Below are 24368 nucleotides of genomic sequence, written 5' to 3'. Positions count from 1 at the left end.
ACGCGTGGCGCCGAGCGCCGCGCCGCCATTGGCTGAGCGAGCCGCCACTCACCGCTCCGCTCCCGCCCTCCGCCGGGAGAGGCGGGACGGGAAGGCGCGGAACTGGGCGGTGCCTGGGAGGAGGGGGCGTGGCGCGCTGTGGAGAGGCGGGGCCAAGGGGGCGTGGCCTTGCGCCGGCGCTGCCCGCCCCCGCCCCGCCGCGGTCAGTCGGGCGGCGGCGGCGGCGGCAGCGGGAGGCGGCGGAGGCGGCTCCGCCGGGCTGAGGAGCGGACGCGGGGAGGCGGCTCGGGATCGCGGTGCGCGGCGTGAGGCGGGGACGGAACCGGGGAGCGGGCACGGCGCTCTGTGGCGCGGCGGGCGGCAGCTGGCGGGGCGGGAGGGCGGCGGGCGGCCCGCCGAGGGGAGGCGGCGGTGGTGCCCGCCGGAGGGCGGCGGCGCCGGGCACCGGGGCAGGGCAGGGCAGGGCGGGCGCGGGGCCGGCCGGGCCGGCTCTTCCTGCGTGGGGCCGGCCGTTGCCGCCGAGCCCTTCCTGAAGCGGCGGCTGCTGTCAGCGCCCGGGCCTGCGGGGGGAAGCGCCCTCCCCAGCCCGGGGCTGCTCCCCCGCTCCCCGCCTTTTTAGGCAGCGGAGCGCCCGGGGTCGCGGCGGGTCCGGCATCCGGCCGGGGCTCGCAGGTTGCCGGCGGGACGCGCCCGAGGCGGGGCGGCGGGGCTGGCTTCTCCCGCCGCACACACACCTGATACCGCTGCCAGCCCGGCTGCCTCCTGCACGGAGAGGACCAATTGGGTTTTTTAATATACGTATTTTTTTTTCTTTTTTTTTTTCTTTTGTTCATCACGTTTTTTCCTTCTTCCCCCCCTCCCCCCTTTTTTTTTTTCTTCATGGCGATGCAGCAGCAGCTCGCTGGCACCAGCGTGTGTCTCGCCCCCGGAGCGCTGCGTCCCCACTGCCACCATGTAACATTGCAGAAGACAAAAGATGACTGAAGGATTTAATTTTTTAAAGTTATTATTATTATTTTCTGCGTTCGTGTTGGCCGGGTACATGGCACGCCATTATTAATGGCTCTTCCGAGTCTGTTCAGGGGATGCGTGAAGTCCTGGCTTGCGTGACGTGTTCCTGGGCTTTGTTTTTTTATACAAAAAGCCACATTGTTTTAATAGCAATATGCCAGATATTTAAAGGTTACTGTTTATCTGTGTTTTGTGGAATAAGCTGCTTCTCCACTCACGGTACACGGAAAGGCATCCAATGCACAAGCACACAAATGTTCCACTGTGGTACCCGGGTCTAGACAATGTGATGCTGTGACTACACAGGAGACAGTTTTGTTTTGGTTTTTTTTTTTAAAAAAAAGGGGGATCTGGAAGCTGTCTGGGAACAAAAGTAAAACTGATTGATGCAGTTTTATTGTTGAAGATAAGTGATATGCATTAGCGTTGTGTGTTTTTTTGAACAGCTGTAGTTTCAGTCCTGTGTGTGTTTGTTTGAGCAGGTCTGTTCAGCCTATTCATGCAGATGTGCGCGTGGATTAGTGCAAGCAAGACCAAGGATGTTAGCAAAATGAAACGGTGACGTTGTGAACATACTAGGCTGTGGCTGGTTTTCCAGCTTTGCTGATACTGATTCTGGTTTAATTTTAAGCCAGACTGTGTCCAAATAACCTGACGTGATCGTCTCTCTCCGTGTGCCTCGCTAAGCACACGCCGGGGAGGAGCGCGTTGCTGCTCAAGTGTGGGCACATGGTGTGAACTGGCACAGTCCATCCTGCACGAAGCGCGTTCGGATGTGCCGAATGTGCGGTGGCTGGAGAGAACAGCGGGTGTTTTGTGTGTGAGGCAGGAGAGGATATATTCGATTTTTCATTTCGATAACAAGCCTTGAATCATGTTTTCTGCTCAAGGGGAAAAACAGATGGCTGTGCGCTCACTGAGACGTTTTATTGCAGCTAATATTCGTGTTTGCTAAAGACTGTGTACACAAAGGTAGAAGATCAAATACTGTTGTGATAAAGCCAGTGCGTGTTTATTTTGAGTATATGTATGTATATATTTAGTATTTTCAGTAGCCATAGTAAGACCTGACACACTGAGGTACATGTCAGGCAATATTTGCTTTGCATTTGTTTTAATATAACACTTCATAATAGTAATTTTTCAATGGTCACTTGTAGCCTTTTGTACAGATTGCTTTAATCAGCATTTGTGTGCCTCTGTGTTCTCTGTTGGCATTACTCTGTCTTCTAGTGAGCTGCCTTTTCAAACATCATTGGATTTTTTCAAGTTAAATCTTCATGCTTATTGCATCTGTCACTTCTGGGATTCACTCCAAGCGAAAGGCAGAGATTCAGTTTAATGGCAATGGGAAGGAATGCACAGAAGGGTAAAATATCAGCTTTCCTGAGTGATGCAGCAAAGGACGCTGAGAGATCTGCCCTCAGTCACTGTTCTGTGCATCATGTTCAGGATTAATATTGGACTTTAATGATGGCTTCATAAAATGGCTCATTAAAGCACGACGCTGCCTTTTGATCGTAAGAGATTTTATATTATTGGTTTTAATTTGCTTATCGATTCTGAGGAGCAGGGCTTGGATGGCAGCTGCCTGTCTGGAAGACAGGAGCAGAACAGAACGCTGCCGGGCGCAGCGTGCAGCTCGCCGAGGTCACAGCGCACCCCTCCCTGGACCGGGAACGTCCTTCCAGCCAAGCTCACAGTCACATTTTCACTTTTAAAGTATGGAAGTATGGCTTGGTTTGTTTTTGTTGTTGTTGTGTTTTGGGTTTTTTTTAAACTGATGCTTTTGTGGTAATCCCGGCCCTTCTCTTAAGGATATCTTGGAATAGAAACTCACTGAGGAGTTGAAGTGCCCCAGTTTAAGCGTTTGCAGGGCATATGAACAAGAATTAAATGTCTGTTCTCTTCTAGTTCTGTCCCTGTAGTCTCCTGCACTTTGTATTTTTGGTGTGCTTATATTCTGGTTTTTAACTCTGAAATTAGGCTGATCAGAAGCTGCTTTAGTTTACAGTTGTGCTGGTTATGTGGCCACATGTGAAAAGTCAGATGATCGGTGGCTTTAGGATGACAGGACGTGAACTGTTCGTTTTTGTTGTGTTGGTTTTTTTTTTTTTTTTGGTCACGATATGCAGAAATGCAGGTGGTGGTGGCATTGCTGGGGTGAACACCACATCTAAACTAAAAAGGTTTCGGTTAACCGAAGTGACTCAGGAAAGCCAGCACTGAAAGCTGATTATTCCAGATGCGCTGAGCGCCAGTATAGTTGGGATACAGTTACTGGGCCCTTTCCTTCTCCTTTTCTAGTAGGGTTGCTTTGTTCTATTTTCCCCATGTGAGTAATTATACTAAAAATTGGTTATTTGTTTATTTTTGAGGTTATAATCATGCAGTACATGACTTTGTGTTTAGAGATGATAGCGTTAGGTATATAAAATACTAGGGTGACACTAGAATTACTCAGCATCTCAGCTTTGCTCTGATGTGCTGATGGTCCTCGAAGAAGCAAACGGTGTGGATGGAGAGGTTCTTCACGGAATATACCAGCCCTTGGTTGGATTCACCAACCATTAGTTGCGTATGTGCCTGGATGGCTTTGTGTGGTGAATATCAATCTGATCAGAATTAATGGCTTGGAGGTGATGATGTAGCTATGAAGTAGAAGGTGATTGTTGGGCATATAGATAATGTTATTTCGCGCCTCTCCTGTGCAATTCTTTGTGCCAATAAGACAGAGAGAACCTGTAACAAGTAGCAAAATGTTGCTGATATGGAAGAGGCTTTTGTGGTGGAAAACCATAAAAAGCTTTGAAGTCTCGCTCCGTAGGTCAGGAACTTGACAGAGAAATAATGAAAATGGTATCTACCTCCGAAGGGGAAAAAATCCCACTTGTTCTTTTGAAGGCTGCCAGCCTGCTGGCGCTCTTGTGGTGTCCATCTCGATTTAGAGATGACAAAGGAAAACACAGGCTCTTTGACCATTTTTCCTTTTTTTCTTCATTAATGAGTTCAATACCAAGGTATTGAACCAATTCACCTGCATTGGAGAAAGGACAATAGCATTTTTTCAGCATAGTCACTTTGCTTCTTCAACGTTATTTGCTCTGTCTTAATCCAAATTTTCTTGATGATAATAATAAATGATATGCAATATGCTTTTTTTCTACCAGCACGTAATGACTATTGAGGTCTGGCTCTCAGTGGGAGAAGCTGGATGTGGTTGGATCAGTTCTAGTGACTGTTTGACATTGAGCTGGGCCTCTCAATCCATCATAATTAGATTTTTCTTGTTTTCCCTTTTAATAATTGAATTTGAAAAAAAGCAGTGGAAATAAAACAGTGGTGGGATCTGACTTAAAGTGATTAAGGTTCAGCCTGGTGCAGTCAGGCGCACTGAGATGAGCTCACAGCTCTAATCTGGAGCATCACTGAGCTGCCCTTAAGGCCACGCGTTCCCTTTAGGAAGGATCACGGTTTCCTTGTGGCTCCCCAAACCTTGGCCGGCCACAGCTTCTTCGTATATAATCTATGTATGTACAAGCGTATACATAACCAATGTACAAATCTTTTTAGCTGAATACTAAGGCGACCATTTCTGCAGTCTTATCAAATAGGCCCGAGCAGAATTTCACAAACCTGGATGGGGATGGTGTGACTAAAACTAGACCATGTTTGCATCCAGGTATGAGCCCAGGGAATACATTTCACCTGCAGTTCCTGGTATAAGCAGTCCCTGGAAAATGGCCTTAAAATCACTTTGGTGGGAGTATTTAGAAATGTGGGAACTTCCCCTCCCTTCCCCCTAGTTCTGCATATAGTTGCCATAGAGATTGTGTTTCTGGAGTCCTTGAAAATCCATTGTTTATCTCGCATAAATGTATAAACCTGCTGTACTGAAACATCGTGCTTTGCAGCATCCCCTTCCCCTGCAAATCTGAGAGGGACTCGACATCCCACGGTGCTGCAGGTCTGGATGTTGGACATGCGTCAGGCACAGTCAGACGGACTGATAATGGGTATAATTAGCACCACCAGGGATTAGCAGGCAGGAACAAATTCAAGCTGGAGCAAGCACTGTGTCCCTTGGGAGCCGGGCTGGCAGTGCTGGGCAGATGATCACTCGATATGGAAGATATCATCAGCAAGGCTCGATGGCTGCAGCTCGGTGCTAGTCTTACCTCTTGAAACTGCCTTTTTTTTTTTTTTTTTTTTTTCTCTTCGTGTGAAATACTTAAAAACCTCACATATACCCCAACTGATTTGGGGTATATGTTTGGCATTTACTTGGCATTTTTCATCATATGGTGACCAGTCGGCGTTACGGTTGTTTCTTGCAGTTGCCCCTGTGAAGCAGGTTGATGTCCTTGGTCCCAAATGGGAAATGCGAGGTTAAGTGTTTTGCTCAGGGTCTTGCAGGTACTAGGCTGGAAATACTTCTAGCATATAACACTAAGTATACTACTTGTTTTACAGTTGGTTCATGTATTTGCACCAGCATACACAGTGGGATGTGTATGTGTGAATAAACGGCCATTCTTACACTCAGCTTTTAAACTGTTAATTTCTTACTGCACTTAGCTTAAACTTAATTATAGTGTATGTTGGAGGTTGGAGTAAATAGGCACAAAGCTGTCTTGTTCAGAACAGGAGGTGGATTAAATTTTTGTGAGTTTTCAGTGAATCTTTTTTAAGGTTAATTTTCATTTTTGGATCTGCTGAGATCGGTTTGCAAGGCAGGAAAAAATCCCGAGGCAGCTTAGACAAACAGGAGTTGCCAGACTCACTTCAGCGATGTCTACTTCTGCTTCAGCACGGCGTGAAGTGAAGGCACAAAACACTTCTAGCTGAGTGTCGTTGTGCCTTCCAGCGTCTTTTTCCTGGCCGCCACTGCTTTCTGGAGCAATTTGTTAAAGTTTAGAGGTGGGCTACCCTGGTGTGGCCTCCTCTTCACCACACTTTGGATGCACGGATGTTATCTCTCTACTCTTCGCTTTGCTCCTTGATGTTTCTCGGGGGGTAAAGGTTATCTTTTTGCTCTTTACATGCAGTGCTTGCCACATTCATCTTCTGGTCTACTAGGGGAATTCTTAAGCACTATGAAAGATGACATAAAAACCAGCTGGGGCTTATCTGGGCATAATAGCGCCTGTTGTTTTGGCTGGTTTCCTCCAGAGGTGCTGTAAATGCCGCAGGGACTCTCAAAGGGCTGGAAGCGTGGGATGCACGTGCGGTAACGTGACTGTCAAGCCAACAGGTAAGTAAAGCTTAAAGGTCATCAAACACAGGCTGTAATTCTCCATGCCCCTCATTGAAAACAAGTTCTCCAGCAGGAACATCTCGCATCCTTGGCGCCAAGAGCCCGTGGGTGTAGGAAGGTATTTCTCCTTCTTGCATCCAAAGTCTTTCTTCATAGTGTAGCAGGAATGTTTATTAAAGCTGCTTACTAAACTACATGTTCTTTCCTGAGCCAATTTTTTTTTTCTTGCCTGCCTGGAGGAGTGAGAAAGATGCTCTATGTTGCATTTGACAGCAGCTTGCCCAGGTTGCTGCAGCAGCACAGGACGGCAGCCCCGGCCTGACACGGAGCAGCGACAAACAACATCTGTATGACAGAGGAAATGTGTTTGAACTTGGAACCCTTTGCTGAAACAGATGTTTGAGGGGCTGTAATTGGTAGCACAAGATAGGGATTTAAAATCAAGTTAGCAGATTGAACTATCTGGATTGGAGTTTTAGCCTCCTCTGGTCCCTTCCTCTCTCCCCCAGCCCTGATTTCAAATTGCACATTGCGGAAACGGGACAGAATGACAATGGTACTCTTTGAATTATAGGCTGCTTAGCCAGAAGAGCTGGCAGGACAGCAAATGGAAATCTGGAGAAATACACGCCAGTTCCAACTGTGAGAATTGAGATTCACTTTGCAGCTTATTTGTACAGTGTTAAAATCTGAAATGCGTTTGCATTGTCCAGCCTGAACCTTCTGCATTCTTCTATGTTGAGGATATTGTCTTGTCCCTGACAATTAACCGTTGTTGGTTTTATTTTGAGAACATCAGAAGTTCTATGTGAATGCCTGGCCTGTTGGATGGGTGTTACTGAGTAGCTTCAGAAGTGGAGGTTGCTAAATTGGGCTCGGATTTAGTAGCATTTGGATGAAAGCGTTTCTTAGGGTATGCTAACCAAGCCCATTACTTCTTTTTAGAGGACAGTGTCTCCATTCCAAATTGCAGAGTGCTGGGCCACACTGGTCTGTGCCGAGACTCCAGTCCAACCATGACATTGTCCAGTGCGCTGGCCCATCACGTTTGCCATGACAGGGCTGGAAACAATCTTTGGACAACACGATGGTGGCGTACAGCTGCAGTGCCGCTCCGAGAGGTGCTGCCATTCCCCTTGGCCATCCCGCTCCTCTCTGCTCACATCCCCCGAGGCGGCGGGGTCTTCTAGGTGGGCTCCAGGCAGGTCTGGGGACCGTCCTCCGGCCAGCAAACCCCTTTGTGGTCAGGCAGGACCATCTGGAGAACGCGACGTCCTCGCTTGGTCAGTCTGACTCACACTTGGCTGGTCTCTCTGTGAGCCTGGGTTGTGCTGATCTGTTGTTTCTGCTTTATTTCTAAGTTGTGAGGAATTCGTGTCCCAGCTAACTTGGTGTTTATAGCAGAGGGCTCTCTGCAGGGCTCGGTTTCCCGATGGTGGCTCTCAGGCTGGAGCTCCAGTGCTCCTGAAGAACTGGGACCTGTGACCTTTTATCCATGAGGCCGTTTATCTCCTTAAAACATCTTTAACATTTGTAGTTTCTTCCTGTGGATACCATGGCATGTTGTAATTGAGGAGGAATAGAAAACAATTAATCAAGTCCTTTAGAGATTTCTCATTTTGATAAATCTTCTTGTCTTTTTTTCAAGGAATGATCCAATTAACTGTAAGCAAGGAGCAGCAGTTCGATGTTTCAAATAATGTCTTAAAGCCACTGGAGTTGAACAGGAGATGTGCTTACCTTAGAAAATACTGTGTTTATCAAATTACCTCCGTGTCTGCACCTCTTCTGACTTCTGCAGAATGAGAAATCCTGCACATTTTATTTGTATGTATATGTATGTATGTGTGTGTGTGTATATATGTGTGTGTGTGTATATATATATATACACACACACTACTATCTGCTTGGCTTCTAGCTTAAGTTCATCACTGAAGAGGGCAGACTACATCCCGCATTGGGAGTTGAGTTTCAGGTCTAATAGCTACCGGGGAGCTCCTCTGTCACACACAGACTTATGTTTGCCGTTTATTTTGTTTGGGCACATTTGATTGCTTCAAGTTGTAGGAGAAAATACAGTTGTTTTCTGCTGTTAGCACTCTGTTACTTTAGGAAAAAGTGCTTGTTCCCTGGCTGGTTAGTTGGGGAAGGTTGGAGTGGGTGGTGATTTGGTGAGAAATCACTGGGCAAGAGCTTTTCTCCTTCTGTAACCACCATCCTTAGCTGGTACGACACTTTTGCCCATTTCCCAGGTTAAATATAAAAGCTTGTGATGTGTCGCAGGAATGTAGCCTGGAAGAAGCTTGCACGTAACCTTCCAGAGAGCAGAAGAATTCAGCAAATTGAGGTAGCAGCTCTGAACAGACTGATACTTCCTTGTTAGCTTGGCTGCTCTGATAAGAGAACTAGGTCAGCCCTGTGCAGAAGGCATTTTATTTTATCTGCATTCTTCTCAGAGCTGGAATCCCGGCGCTTGGCTGTTGTAACCGGCTGGCTGACTTGCAGCTCTGCGCAGGGGGTTGTGCTCCTGTCTCGTGTTTTCCTCGGGGTCACAGTGTGCTCTGGAGCCTGGTTGCTGCTTCTCTGTGCCATGTGCTGCTTTCACTAGGGGGGTGATGCAGTCGGTCCGTCAGGGTGGAAGGAGCATCTTCCATGGTGCTGGTGTAACATCTCTGGCTGGTGTTCAGCTCTGGAAGTGAATCGCTTTGTCTCCTGGCACCGGGTGAAGATTCAGTGTGCAAAGAAGCATCTCTGGTGTTTATTCCAGTGGAGAAAGTGGAGGAGAAGGAAGGCTCTTGGAGGCTGAAAAGCTGGAGCAGCAGTGTCTTAAGGTGGGAGTCTGTCTGCTCCAGTGCGAGGTTTCCCTTTCCTTACCCAGCAAAGCTCGTTTGCTGCCCCCGACTTTAGAACTGTCTCCAGGGGCAGCAAAAGTGGGAGCTGAAATGCAGAGATACACTCAGACATCTGGAATACTTAATCCATTCCATAGGTACCCTGGTCCTCTTTTCCCCATGTATTCTGTATGTTATTTGCCTCTATGAGGTTTTGTCCTAGGTTTAGATTTTTTTTTTCGCTCTCTACTTTGCTCTCCTCTGTCTTCTGTTGTAATTTTCACTGACCTTTTTTTGCCCAGTGTGTGTTAAATATCTCCGAGTACATCACCCATTGCTGCCTGTGAGGTCGGTACCTTCAGCACCATCTGCCAGAAGATGCTGTAAAAGGTGTAAACCCAAAAGAGGAGATTGGTGTGGAGGTGGTTGTTCTGGCACCTGTTCCTGCTCCTCAGGCCCAGGGTTTGTGTAACTGCTGCAGTGTTTTTCTTTACCCATCCCATTATGGCCTCCCGGTAAATTATTTCGTGTAACGATTTTTGTGTGCGCTCGCTGCTGTAGCTCAATGGTGGATGAGATTAAATGAAGCCAGACAATGCTCTCTCTTCGGGGTAATGATTTTCATCTACAGTGTCCTTTTGTCACCGTAAATTATGGTAAATGATGTAATGTCAGACCGTAAAGATACGAGCGACAAAATGGTATGAGGAGTAAGATTCCCTGAGAAGATGAATTGCATACCTGGAAATATTTAAGTGAAAATACCCATTGCATCCCTACGTGCATGTGAAAGGAGTGTCAGCTGCAGTGTGGGAGATGTGAAAATGAGGAAATAACATGTGTTTCTTGGTGATACCTAGAAGATTTAAGCATTGTAGGCACTTCTGACTTGGAGTTCTCCATATTATAATGGTCTTACTGTGATTGTTTCAAAGTACAGCTCTGAAAAAGAGAATCATATCAAGTATTTCACAGGTTAGAACCAACACCTTGCGTTTTGTCCAGAAGAGCAATTTCAGCTTATTTTAAGTTGGGGTTGTGTTACATTTTTGAATGTGCTGGGCTCCCCAGTTGAGATATAATCGAATTCCCTGGTAGTTTGTGGTTTAGGTTCCCATCCCAAAATAGCGTCTCGCCAGTGGTGCAACAGCTGGAAATTTCAGTATTAAGTTCATATTCCAGCTTTTTGTCTTTAAAATGAAGTGAAATCAGATGGCAGGGTCTTGCTCAACCTAGACTAAAGTAACCAAAGACTGAAAATGATCTGTGCACAAATATGATGTATTTTGGAATTGTGACCATCTGTAGTAGTGTTCACCCTTGGTTTAAATAACTTTGAACATCTGAAAACAAAAGTTCTGTCAGCAGTGTACTTAATATGAATTGATTTGAAACGATATACCATAGAGGGAGTAGCTTTATGTTTAAAAGCAGAGGACTGCATCAAGGTGTTGGTGGCTGTTCCTTTTTCCTGCCAGAGGTTTCATGTGAAGTCGTAGGGAGAGATGAAATTTTTGTGGCCATGTGATTATTTCCCCCCCTTCCTCCCTTGCCCAAATATCGCAAGACTTAATATCAAGAGGCTGAGTTCACTGATTGCCTTCGTGCTTGGCGAGGGAGATGAAGTCCTCCTTCAGCCTCGGTGGTGGCAGATCGGTTCTCTGGTGTCACAGTGGTGGCAATTTGCTGCTCTTGTGGTCTAACGACAGTCGTGGCCTGAAGTTGCTGTAGGACATGTCTTTGCCTCAGTCTCCCATGGGGGTTGCATTGCTCCTTTGGGGCTTATTGGTCTGTGTTGGTTTCAAAGAGTGAATGGTCTTCACTGTCCTTGCTGTCTCAAAAAAATGACGTCCTTAAAATGATCTGGAGGACTTTTCTTCTCAATGAGTGAGTCTTCTGAGACGTTTGTAGGACACTGTCCTGTGCAGTAAGGTAAGGCTGTGAAGTATTTATGTGGACTGCTTGTACAACTACATCCACACACGTGTGTTGGTGCTGGTGTACAACACGCCGTGCACACGCGTGGGTTACAGAGAACCCATGGAGGTTGCACAACCAAGCGCTCCGGAGTTAAGAAATGCCAGAAGTGAGCGATTAGGAAATAACCTGGGTGGTATTTGTTCCCCTTTTCCCAGGCTGTGGGCTCAGCCCCTGCTCTGTGGGCAGGGGGGTGGGATGGAGCCCTCCTTGCCCCCGTGGAGCGGGAGGCGCGGTGGGATGGTGGTGTCTTCCTGGCTTGAAAACCTCTGGATGCTTCCACGCTCCATATGCAGCTCTGTACCTTATCTACCACATGATGATCTAAAGCGCTCCAAAGGGTGAATCAGTAGATTCCTTGTGGGCTTTTCTCTGGTGCTTCTCTCCGTCACGGCCAACTGCTCTGCAGGTGGGGCTGAGTCCTGCTGTGGGAAGGTGGTTTCTCCATGCTGGGGCACTTAGGCCTCAGGTTGAAACATCCATGGATTGATTATCAGTTTAGGATTATAAAATACCTTCTATTACTTTTTTAAAAAAGGTTTCGGCTCTGAGGGCTCACCACTTTTGCAGATGCGGCCCAGGTGTCTCAGCCCGGGTGTTCAGAGGGACCTCGGGCTGCCCGGCCAACGTGTCGGGCCTGGAGAAACCTCTGGGCTTCCCCGCATCAGGTGCCGGTGCTGGTGGCATTGCCTGTAGTCTATCTTGATGATTATTTTTTTTAATTCTCCGTGCCTGCTTCTAGTTTGTTAATAGTTATCTGAGACTGTACCTTTTATTCCAAAGCTACCATTGAAGCGTACGCAACCTCTTCAATAAATCTCTGCGTTTGGGGGCTCTCACCATCAACAGCTGCAACTTATCTTGACATTTTCCACTTAAATAGCCTTTCCAGTCCCAAGTACTACCCTTTTATAAGAGCCATTCCCATATCCAGGGGATTTCTATTTCCTCACCCCCCCGCTTTGATAGTAGCCTCTGGCTGCCTGTGACTTAAACCAACCTTTTATTTCCAACGCTTCCCTTTCCAGAAGGGATCAGGATCACATGGGCTCAGCAGGATTTTGCCATTAGTGGGGGGTTTTCCTGCCAGTGTTCCCTCGCAGGATGCGTTTCCTCTTGCATAAGCAGCCTGAAAACTCTCCGAAGCCACAGAAATACATCTGTGGGATTCTGGAGACAGATAAATCCTTTATAAACAGGAAAATGGGCAAACTCATGGTCGCTCTTGTGACACATCATGATGGGAGATCAGAAAGAAATGTAATGAAAAGTATCACTGTGCGAGCCCGGCTGACGGAATCCTGCATTTCTGAGGTCCTTTTAAATGCTGCACGGTGGGCACAGACAGTGGGAGACCAAGTTAAATCGTTGGTAAAGTTCAGCTGGAAGTCACTTGATATTATTTTGGGGAAAAAAAAGAAGAGTTTCGAAGGCCTTTTCCTCCGTCCCTGCGAGGACGTGTAAGATGCCGTGTGTTGCGGAGCGGGATCCAGGAGATCAGCGCGGCCGTAGATCTGTCAGCACTTCCATTGTGGTGGCCTTTGCAGGGTGTCTGACACTTCTGGTTTAATTTCGCTGAGGGCTGGAACTCTGGCAAAATTTAAACTCCTTTCAACTCCTAGTCGTGAGGTTTTAAATCCTCCAAATTTGTACTTTACAAAAAAAAAACCAAACCCCAAAAAAAAACCAAAAAGAAAAATCTGCTTCCTGTCTGGCAAGTGTATGGAGATCGTTCCAGCTCCTTAGCTAAGATTTAACAGCGCAGACAATGATCTAATTAAGTTCCTTTTTTAAAACTCTCGCTCCATGCCCAGTTCTAGGAGTAAATCCCTCGCACAGCCCGTCAGCTGTGGATGCGCTTTCCTGCCCTCTCGGGTATTTCCAAAGCTGCTTCCCCAGGGTCCCAGGTCTTGCTTTTACATGTGCGACAGAGGCTGAATCAGCCTTTCCTTGGGGTGAATCATCTCAAATTTGGGTGTTTCACCTGATAATCCCACAAGTGGCCAACCTGGGAGCTGCTGCCGGCACGTGGCCAGGCTGAGACAACCTGTGGCGACCAAATTCATCCGTGGTTTTTTTGCAGATGGTGGAGGAGGGGATCCTTTGCCCTGCAGTATTGAGAAACAAATGAGGATACTAAATGCTCTTAGGATGGGGTAGGGAGAAAAAGACTTTTTGGTGCTTGGGATCAAGCTCATCCCATTTTTGTTTTCCACCTGCTCGCTTTCTGTGCTGTGCTGAAAGATCCGCGCTCGCTGCTCTTTATAACCACAGCCTGCGCTTATTTTTTTTTTTTCTTTCCCTTTTTCTCTCTGGAGAGCGGCCAGATCAAGATGGCTGTGATCCAACGCCAAGAATCGCTCCCTTTGCTATGGAAATGAGGACTGGGAGGCTGCTCGCCATGTGTTCCTCAGAGTTCCTGCTGAGGAGGATGAGCTGGAGGTGGGGAAAAGGGCAGCGAAGGTGTGCTCGAGAAATCCACTTGGAACAAATAAGGATATTTTAGGATACATCTGAGTCTTTGCATTTTTTTGAAAGTCTCTTATAGGAAACAAACAAAAAAATACCCTTTCCATCAAATGGTAAAAATGAGGGAAATAAAATAGTAGAATTTCACCATAGATAAAGGGTGTTTGTCTTCCATTAGAGTGGAAGGGTTGGCAGACCTCCCAGTATCTGATATTTGAGATAATCCTGTGTTGTGTTTTTTTGTTTGGTTGGGTGTTTTTTGGTTGGTGTTTTGGTGGTTTTTTTGGTGTGTTTTGGTTTGCTTTGGTTTTGGTGTGGTGGTGGTGGTGTTGTTTTGTTTTGTTTGGTGGTTTTTTTTGGTGTTCTGGTGTTGATCACGCAAAGGAAAGATACAATTATCCAAACAATACAAATAATCCTTCTTCTTAACTATCACATCCACCTCCCCAGTGTTAAAGCAGACAAATGGCAAAACCCCTGGGTACGTGGTATTTTGACACCAGGCAATTTGCTGCACGTTAACTCAGCAAGGTGGGTTTAAGCCTTCTCTTTACCTTTTATTTAAACCATCAGATATTAATCTCGATGCACAGTGGGATGGGAACATTGCCAGTGCGTGAGGAGTTAGGAAAATTGTGCACAAAGCAGGGGATTTTTCCCTTCTCCGAGATGAGTTGCACACCCCAGGCAGGTGACTGAGGGTTTTGCTGCAAAAAGACCTACAAGGTGTGTTTTCAGAAGGGGAAAGGGCTGAGCTGTTTGCAAGGACGTCGTTGGGCTCTGCAAGAACATCCCGGCTTCTCCAGGGTGACCTGGTGTCACCTCGGGTACCAGCAAGGGATTGAGGCGGCTGGTGGGGAGGGAGGAGGAGGAGGATGATGCTCTCGCACGATGCTCGCTGCAGGGTTTGGCAGAACCGAAGTCGTGGCTGCAAAAGTCCGGGCAGCCCCGAACATCTTACGACTGGGATGGAAACGTCTGACAGGTCTCTGAGTGAGTCTACGCAATAAATTAGTAACAGGGTGTGGAACTGCATTTTTTTATGATGTATCTTAATTGGGCCTCGGGCGATTTGATAGTACAGCACGTTTCTTGTCTTTTGGGGATCTTTTGAGTTGAAATTCAGTTTTGTGTGTGTTTCAGAGAGCTGGGGCTCAGCTGGGCTCCTGCTCTGAATCCCTGGGTCTCTTTAGTTTGGAGGAGAGGACACTGAGGGGAGACCTCATTAATGTTTATAAATATATAAAGGGTGAGTGTCATGAGGATGGAGCCAGGCTCTTCTGGGTGACAGCCAATGATAGGACAAGGGCTAAGGGGTTCAAACTGGAACACAAGAGGTTCCACTTAAATTTGAGCAGAAACTTCTTCTCAGTGAGGGTAACAGACACTGGACCAGGCTGCCCAGGGAGGTTGTGGAGTCTCCTTCTCTGCAGACATTCCAACCTGCCTGGACACCTTCCTGTGTAACCTCATCTGGGTGTTCCTGCTCTGGATTGGACTGGATGAGCTTTCGAGGTCCCTTCCAATCCCTGACATTCTGGGATTCTGTGACCCCCCAGGAAGGGGCTGGTATCCAGGATGGAGCCGTGTTCTGTCTCACCCAGGGATGCAGCATCCCACCTCCATCAGCTTTGGCAGAGCTGCTCCCATCCAGTTTGGATAACTTAATCTCTTCCTTTGCCTGAAAACAATACCAAAACCCGCATCGCACTGCAGGTGGAGCACTTGTATTTTTTTCCCCCAAAAATGGGTGCAGCTTTGCTGCCAGGTGATTAATGATCTGTCCCGTGTGCATGATGGTTTGCTCCTAATATTTCATAGTCCCATTGCATGAAAGGTACTGTCTGCAGCTGCTCCATCCAGTTGTGGAGCTGAACATGATCTCTCAGGGTATCGCTGTGTGTTTTGAGTGTAAAATCTGGATTTTGCGCCCTTGCATGGCTGGTTTATTGTTTCCCATTGCACTTCGGTGTCACGGGCGTGCCCAGGATGGAACAGGCCTTTTAGTTGTGCTGTCAGTGAAATAGTTGGCAGGAAATGTATTATGCAATTCTGTTAACTGATGTTAAGTACAGAGGAAGCCTAAATTCATGATAGTAATTATTAATAATTATATACAGCTTCTTTCACGTGGACATCTTAAGCACCCTAATAATTTACAAATTTTTTTGCATTTAAAAACTACACCTTTTTTTTTTTTAATATAAACTGTGTGACTCCTTAATAAAATGGTGTTTGTGCCACTTCTGTAGCTTTGAAATGACCGAATGAACTGGGGAAATTTAACAGGACATCGGTACAGAAATGGTAGCGGGAGAACCCACCTGCTCGCCAAGGCTGGAAATAAATGCAGAGCCCTTTGTGCCGGTGTCACTGACCCTGTAATCGGTGCATTTATTATCGGTGCGTGCAGAGAATACCGAGGTGTTTTTCCCCAAACTCGCTGCCTGGGCTGTGACCGCGGGTCTGGGCTTGTTCCTGCTGCCACTGGTGACACCGGTGGCATTGCCACTGCGGCAGCCACTTTCCAAATGCTTCAGCTGGATGTGATGGGAGGAGCTGGTGGAAAACAAATACTCTGCTTATTTTTTCTTATCTCTGCAGAAACTGGAGTATTTCACTCGATGGCTGTCTGTTATGTTAATTGTAGCATTTTTCTCCTCTTCAAACATGTTCTGTGACTGCTTATTTCCCATCCCAGCTCTGATAAGTGCTTTCCTCTAGTTATTCAGCTTTTTGTTGCTGTTAATTTTTTTTTAAGCTCCGAGACTACAAAACAGCAATCATTCTGAAGTCTTTTTTTTTTTTTTTTTTTTTTCACTAGGCTTTCACGCAGAGCCTTTGCAGTCAGAGACAGCCAAACAACCTTTTATCACTCGTGCTGCAGACAGGCTGCGCGGGGGGAATCGGTGTCTCCAGAGCATCAGGCTGCTGGGTCGGGAGCAAAAAACTCCATCAAGCTGAGCAATGTTTCCCAGCCTCTTCATGTGCTGGGGGAGGCAAGACAGGAGGTGGACTCTGCTTATTTTTACTTTTTAAATTTTTTGTTTGTTTGTTTTCCCTAGAGACAGGATAGAAATATTTTTTTTCTTGTATGTAAAACCAAGATGCTGTGTGGAGGCTCCTCGTTCTGCAAACCATGATTGAGGGACAAAAATCTTCTGTGATGGGAAAAGTCCTTCCCAAGCGTGAGGGCTCCGTAAGTTTTATCCACAGAGGACAGTTTTATCCACAGGCAGGACAGCCTCTCGCTTCCAGGGCTGGTGTTTGCCTGTGGGGCTGTGCCTGTGGCTCCTTCCAGGGAATTTTCCCCACCAGCCCCTTTCCCTCTATTCTACCTCAAGCCTTCTTGGAAATTATTTTTCTCAGGAGAAGGAGAAGTGCTACAGAAACACTAAGTTAATTTGAGTCATTAGCTTGTTTCCATTACTCCTTTCTGCCTAGGAAACTAATTTTATTATATTTTTAGTGAGATTTTGGAGTTAGAAGAAAGAAATGGAAGCCAGCGAACATGTGGAACCACTTCGCAGGAACACCGGATTTTGCGAGCTTGCATTTTTATTTACATCTCCTGGACCCTGGCTGACTTGAAAGTAAACAAGTTCAATCTGAGACCAGATTTATCCCTGGAAATATGTAGAGACTTGTCTAAAAACTGCTTTTAGGATTAGGAACTTCCTTTACTGCAATAAGAGAATACATTTACAATGGGAAAACTGATGTTTAACTGGCAAATTCTTTCTGTAAAACACCCTCAGAAGCGCAGTTGTATTTGGTGCAAGATTGAAACTTTATTTTAAAAAAAAAAAAGGTGAAACTGGGTGAGAACTCAACAGGTCTAAAGCAAGGTGCAGGAATAGGGGGTGAGACTGTGTATTTGTGTTGCTGGATGCGGGTGATGCTGCAGATGAGAGGGTCCCGCAGTGGTTCTTGGTGGGTGCCATAACTGATATTTTAATTTTCCTATTTTCCTCTTCCCTGCAGACACGATGAGGCGAGTGGTACGACAGAGCAAATTCCGGCACGTGTTTGGCCAAGCGGTGAAAAACGACCAGTGTTACGACGACATCCGCGTCTCCCGCGTCACTTGGGACAGCTCGTTCTGCGCCGTCAACCCGCGCTTCGTGGCCATCATCGTAGATGCCAGCGGCGGTGGAGCCTTCCTGGTGCTGCCTTTGCACAAGGTAAGTGCTTTTTTTTGGAAGTTTCTCCCCATTGCTTGCTCAATTAGGCGCTTGTTTATGAGTGACGTTAAGGCTGGGAAGCCTGTGTTGTGAGAAATGCCACGTAAGAACCCATTTAATGTCTCTAATCACTGTAATCCTTCCTGTACATTAAACATGATAAATAAGCATTTTGCTTGATCAATCTGAGCCAATTCTTTATGGCGGAAGTTTCAACGTAGCATCATACTCCTAATGAAGCCTCATGATTTATGGCAGCAGCAGGCAGGTTTTGCCACTGGCAGGGGTTCAGCTTTTTGAGCTCAGTATCACTTAATTCAGGACTGCACCTGAGCCCAACTCCTGTCAGAGGGATGCAGAGGAGTGAGGTGATGCTGAGAAGGGATTTCCAGCAGCCTCGTGGCCCTGGGCTCTGAGCTGCTCTTGGTGGTGCCAACCCTCCAGTTACTCTTTTCTATATGGTATAAAACAGGAATAATCTTGGTAAGAAAACAGCTCTTCCAAATACCATCGCAGCTGTCCTGCGGTTCTCCCAGATCCTAGGGCCGTGTCTAGGCTTTATTATACTCTATATAGTATATATACACATACATACTTTATTATACTACCAGATCTTGTTATCCCCTAGTACCTGACATACCGAGGAGAGAGACTTCATCTGATCTTGGGCTGGGAAACACCCCTCACAGCCTCCGCTCTGCAAAATGCTGCTAATTCTGCAATAAATAACCTTTCAGTGAGCCCGTGTATACACTCTACTTCTTTCCCTTCTCCTTTGAATTTATTTGTAGAGCCCCAGGGGCGTGCTTTGCAAAACACACGGCAAAGTCAGGTTCCTGTCCGAGAATGGCCGGATCAAAGGAGGGAGGCTGAAAAGATGGGTACAAACGCCAGTGCGGTGGTATAAAGTACACATGAGCAGGAGCGATGTTTCCGACTGAAATGAATTCCTGTTGCCCCCTGATACTGCATGGAAAAAATGGCAGAGCATCTTTTTTTTTCCACCCTCATTGGAGAGCGGGGCTCTCGTCTGCCTTTTGGATGCTCAACCCGCAAATTCTTGTGATGAAAGTCTTTTTCCGGAACATTATTTTCTTTGTGACCCTCAGGCTTCTCTCTTAACTATATGCTTCAGATCTCCTCAGTCTGTCATCAGCCTTGTCTCTTATTTTTTTTTCCCTAGCTCCATTTGCAGATCTGCCCTGTTTATATATAGAAATAGTGACCAGAATTGAATATTGCATCCATCCCACGTGGCGAATGCATTACAGGGGCAGAGGCAGCGAGTTCTCACTTATCCCTCAACCCCCAGCCTCCTGAAATAGCTCTTCAATTTGCTCATAACTCATTAACAGCCCTTCTTTGTGAGCATTCTGCTTTGCGCTCATCTTAGTCCTGCTCTTGCCCAAGCCACAGGTCTCGATCAGGAGCTCCTTGCTCAACACAGCACGCAGTTGCACACGTGTTGCATCACGGCACAATCAAACGCCGGTGGCAGGGGACACACAACTCTCATTTTCTCTTACTTTCTTAGTTTTCTTACTTTCTGGCCGAAATTCCTGCTAATTCTGAGCGATCTGGCCTTTTGCGTTTTTAAGTGCCAGCTTATGATTGTTCATTTTTTATGTTTATTTGGTGATTCCTCCTGCCCTCCTCTGTACTTGTTGTCACCTTTGTGCCCTCAGCGATGTTCTGGTCTCACACAGCTGTTGAATATTCAGATATGATGAGGTTTCATGCAAAGCCAGAGGAACTTGGTTCCGAAACCCCCCCCTGCCTGACATGTTCTTGTGCAATGCAACGTGTTGCTGGCTTTGCTCTAACCAGTTCCTGTGTTCCTCATTTATTTTTATAGCCTCAGCTGATGAAATTGTTCCTTCAACACCCGAAAATTCTGATTTCTGGTTGAGCCCACTTAGCAGAAAATCGTTGAGTTCCCACAGCTAGAACCTCTCTGTTATATTCAGGGGCGGGGGAAAAGGATTAATTTTAAGCCATGGTTTTGGGATGATGTTAAAACTGAGCCATAAAAACATAATTTTCTGCATTTTGGAGCTTCCGGGAGGCTGCCAGGCTCCGCAGGGAAATTACCCTCCTGTGACTTAATTGCACCGTGTCTGCTCAGACACGGCCTGTGTGGGTCACTGGGGATGGCTTCTCATGTGGCTTGACCTTCCGCGCGGGGTGAGCAGATCCTGCGCTGCTCATCACAAAAAAAGCGGTTTTTACTCATTTTAAATGGCTTTTTTTACCTTTTTTTTTTTTTTTTTTTCCTCCCTCCTGGTAGCGGTGGCTTTTTGCAGCCAGGCGGGTGGCTCCCACCTCCCTCCCCGGCCTTGGGCCGGGGGTCTGTGTGTGTGTGTGTGATTTTTAGGGCTGGACGCCCCCCTCCCCGCACCGCGCACCCATGTGCGGAGGCGGAAAACGCGGGAGTTCCGCCCCCCCTCTCCCCGCCGGGGCCCCGCCCTCCGCGCCGCGCGCGCGCAGCCGCTCCCGCCGCAGCGGCACTGCGGCGGCCGCGGCTTTTTACCTTATATGGTCATGGCAGCGCTGGCGGCCGCCGGCGCTGATTGGCGGGGGCGGGGGCGCGGCGCGGCAAGTGCGCGGCCGTTAACCCCTGCGCGCCCGCGGCCCCGCCCCGCGCTCCGGGACCCGCCGGGACCCCCCGACCGAGCCCGGGGGCGGTGAGGGACCCTCCGGCAGCCCCCAGGGGAGGGAGGTGTGCGGACACCCCGGGGGCTGCAACTCCCATCCTCTCCATCCTCCTCCATCCCCGGGTGCGGAGCAGCAGCCGGGGCCGATGCAGCCGAGCCGGGTTTGCTGACAGGGGAAAGGCTTTGTCTGAATTTCCTGTTTTGTTTTGGTGTGTGGTGTGGTTTTGGTTGGTGGGGTGGTTTTTTTGGTTTTTTTTTTTGTATGCACATGTGCAGGGTTTTTTGCCAGGACCTCGCCATTCCCATGCTCCGGCGAGAGCGGCCGTCCAACTTGCTGAAAATGGCAATTCCCACAAGTTGGCCGGTCTGCAGAGAGATGGTCTCGCTGGGAACGCAGGACATGTTTTCGAAAAGCTGTGATTTGTATCAGTTAACGATGTGTAGATGATAAAAGTCAAGCTAATCAGCGTTAACTGTACACACCAGGGAAAAACTGAAAACGCGCCTGCTTATTCCAGGCTGTGGGTGACTGGTGCTGAGCAAAGTGTTACTGTAGAATATCACCATTGAACTGGAAGCTTGCAGGCTTTTAGAGTCGGTTTTCTTTGAGCCTTATCCCAGGCGAAATAGGGAGGTAACCCCCGTGTAAAACTCTTCAGCCTTTGCTGGTGGGTACGTGCTGCTGGGTTAGATGGAGTTGGGTGGCTGTTAGGGAATTAAGGAAGAGTTTTTGGTTTTTTCCCCTCATCGAAAAATCTTTGCAGTTCGTATCTGCAAAGAAAAATCTTTGCCACTTGTATCTGCAAAGAAAAAAGCTGCTGCACAGGGTTCCTTTTTCTTTCAGTTCCTCTAGAAAGATGCCCTCAGCGGAAAGTCGCGTTGTGTGAGGCCTTCAGAAGAGGCTTATTCGGTCCCCTTTGGATGTACCTTGTATTAGATTTTTCCGCTGGTGTGCCTGGCTCCTCGTTGCGCTCCCTTTGCCCAGGCTGCAATCAGATGGGTGCTCTGAGGCAATGAGCACGTGGGTGGCTGAGCGCACACCTCGGGAATGATCTTCAGGAAGGAATATGTTGTTCTGCAAGTGACACGCCGTAGCGTTCAGTGTGGCATATGTAGGTTGTTAATCGGCTGTTCTGGGTCCTTGTTCCTCCAGGAAGGACTGGGGGGGAAAAAAAAAAAAATCATCCTTTTCTGAGCTGTGTGTAAAATAAAATCAGGAGATACCGCTTTGATGGGTTCATTGAGCCCTTGCAGCAATTTTAAGTGGAGTGTGGATGGAAGTACGTAAATTAAAATGAATTAATGTGTTGTTTTCAGCTGCCATAGAGCCATGTCAGTGCTAGTGCTGCAGCTCATTTTTGTAGCAATGTCCCTCTAAGAGAAGTTTGAAGGTGGGACACTATGAAGGGATATTTCCCCCTAAATTTTGGTCAGACATCCACGCAGCTCCAGGTACTTTTGAATGCTGGGTGGAGGAAATTAAAATTCAAGACAACTCTGTAACAACTGACTAAAAAGCAGGACATTGGTGGTTTTAAAATATCCAGGTTATCTTGTGACTGATGGAACTGCTAAATCCTGGTTTCTTGCAGATTTTTCATCCATCTGCTCTGCATAGAGAGGCGTTGCCTCCTTGCTCCGTTCTGCAGGGGTTTCACCACTTATCCTAGAACCTGAAACATTTAAGACACCGATTAGTTTTCGTTTGAAAGTTCCCCATTTTATAACGGGGGAATTAACTGCTTCAGAAATCGTACTCTAGGGACAGAACAAACGAGTGGGTTTGTGTCTTTTTAATGTAATTTCTGGGCAGCAGGTCTCTCGTCTCAAATCTCTGCATCTTCTGCCTGAAGGGCTTTCTCAGCTACAAGTTAGCTGAAGCTGAAATTTAATTTTGAATTGTGTTTAGAGCTTTCTTCTAGACATCAGCTGAAATACCAGAGTCATGCTGTGCACTCAGCACTGAGGTACAGGAATTAGCAGTTCAGGTTGGGTTTTGAGGCGTTGTGTTACTTTTTTCATTTTTTTAAAGCCAGCATGTGAGTCGTTGATTATTGCAACTGATTTCATGAAGGCTTCTGCAGATAAATATATATTTTTTTCAGTGTAAAGCATCTTGCAGTTGCAACCAGCTCTTACCCTCTCTGTTCTCTGGTCAGCTCCAAGTGCAAACCATCGCTGAATCATTGAATCCCAGGTTGGAAGGGACCTCAAGGATCACCTGGTCCAACCTTGTTGGCAAAAGCCCAGTCTGGACAAGCTGGCCCAGCACCCTGTCCAGCAGAACCTTAAAATTCTCCAGTGTTGGGAAATCCACCACTTCCCTGGGGAGGTTGTTCCAATGGCCAATTGTTCTCATCAGGAAAAATTTCCCTCTTGTGTCCCAGCAGAATCTGCCCAGGAGTATCTTGCACCCTGTCTGTCACCGTGTTTTTCTTCACTTCGTGCATCCATTTATGTTCAGAACAAGGACCATTATTCTGTAGCACACGTAATGTCGCAGCCCTGCCACCGTCAAGGCAATAGAACGAGAACAGAAGCACCACGGAGGGATTTTCAGAGACACAAGCGATGTTTGGAAAGCAGTATGCAGTTATCCCTTAAAGTCTCTTCTTGCATGACATTACAGTAGACCTTTTGGGAGTAACACTTTTCATAACCTTCCCAATTCGTTCTGGATGCCTTGATTGGTTTGCTGGGTGACTAATGGCTGTTTGCCCCGGTCACAGGAGCGCGATGCGTTTTTTTACATCCTGCTGCAGCATTTTCCCCCAACCGCCTCCTGCACCACCAGCTGCTGCAACCAGTGCTGGGGGTTCCGTGGCCGGAGCACGTTAAACTCAACTGGACTTTGTGAAACTTGAGCTCGTTGCAAGGAAAAAAAAACCCAAACATGATTTAGCTGAGAAAAAGGGAATATTTTCTCTAGCAGAGAAAAGGTACCAGTCGGTTTGTATTTCAGGCTTTGCAGTGGTGACCTGATTTCCTTCCTCAAACTTTTGCAAAGCGAGGGAGGGGGTAATTGCTTTTGCTTGTGCAACTTGATGCCACTTCCCTGTTTTAAATGGGGATCTGAATGAACACAACCAGGGGCTGGGGAAAGCAGCTGTTCTCCCCGATATTTTTACCATAATCCATGAGCTGTTTCCTGCAACCAATTGCCCTTTTCTGGCAGAGAAGCCATCATAAGACAGTCAAATTAATTCATAAAACTACCACTTTTAAGAGCAGTTTTCCTGTGCCACTTATCTGTCCCTTCTGCATTTAGTAACATTTTTTTTTTTTCACATCTGTCACTTTTTTTTTTTCTGATCCAGGATACATGAAAACACTAAACGAGTTCATTTGGTAAGATCATCTCACCACCTGTTGCATGACTTGAATATTGAGTGTGCTCCTAGTCAACGCCATCCAGCATATTAATAGTAATCCTCAAATTCACCTCTTTGGGTAACTTTTTATAAAAATACAATTCTGAGTTTCAGAAGTTGTTACTGTGATGTGTTGCTCAGCCAGAGTTGTGATGGATTATGAGAAGGATTTAATTTCTTGAAGTCATTCCGAGTTAATTTTAAGCTGTGTATCAGCACTTGAGACCTATTTAAAATCCTTAACTAATTAACAGATTACATTTTAAAAATAAATAAATAACCCCCCAAACCTGCAAGTATTATGGTGGCGTGAAAACACTCCCATTTGGCAGCAAAGTTGCAAAACCTCGTGGTGTCCTTGTGGCAGAGGCATCTCTTTTCAATGGAATTGTACTTAGAAATATTGAATTGGGTCATTTTATTGGCTGGTGTTTTATTAATACCCTACTGCAGGCTTCCTGGTCTTCCCCTTTTTGGCAAAGCCCCCCAAATATTGTTTTTGAAACTCTTTTGTGCACAGTTGATCCCGCCCGATGGCAGAAACAGGGGTCCTCAGTGCCGCAGAGGGGAACGATGCTGAGAGGAGGAACCTGCGGTGTGTCATGCACAGACAC

General features: G+C 46.9%; 1 protein-coding gene across 6 annotated transcripts in view; it reads left to right on the top strand.

Moving 5' to 3' along the window:
* Positions 1 to 205: 205 nt before the first annotated feature.
* The window catches only part of LOC135995092 (coronin-1C), a 45683-nt gene continuing 21520 nt past the window's right edge, over positions 206 to 24368 (top strand). For 2 of the 6 annotated variants that reach the window (XM_065646115.1, XM_065646121.1), the window contains exons 1-2: positions 206 to 296; positions 17530 to 17729. In XM_065646115.1, the coding sequence (XP_065502187.1) occupies positions 17535 to 17729 (195 nt within the window). In that variant the 5' untranslated portion in view covers positions 206 to 296; positions 17530 to 17534. Of the gene's footprint in view, positions 297 to 17529; positions 17730 to 20364; positions 20593 to 23337; positions 23834 to 24368 lie in introns of those variants that run through there. The other 4 variants (XM_065646120.1, XM_065646118.1, XM_065646116.1 and 1 more) reach the window with 3 other exon arrangements.

The sequence above is a fragment of the Caloenas nicobarica genome, chromosome 16, assembly GCF_036013445.1.
Source record: "Caloenas nicobarica isolate bCalNic1 chromosome 16, bCalNic1.hap1, whole genome shotgun sequence".
Classification (NCBI taxonomy): Eukaryota; Metazoa; Chordata; class Aves; order Columbiformes; family Columbidae; genus Caloenas; species Caloenas nicobarica.
This window is presented reverse-complemented; position numbering and strand designations above follow the sequence as displayed.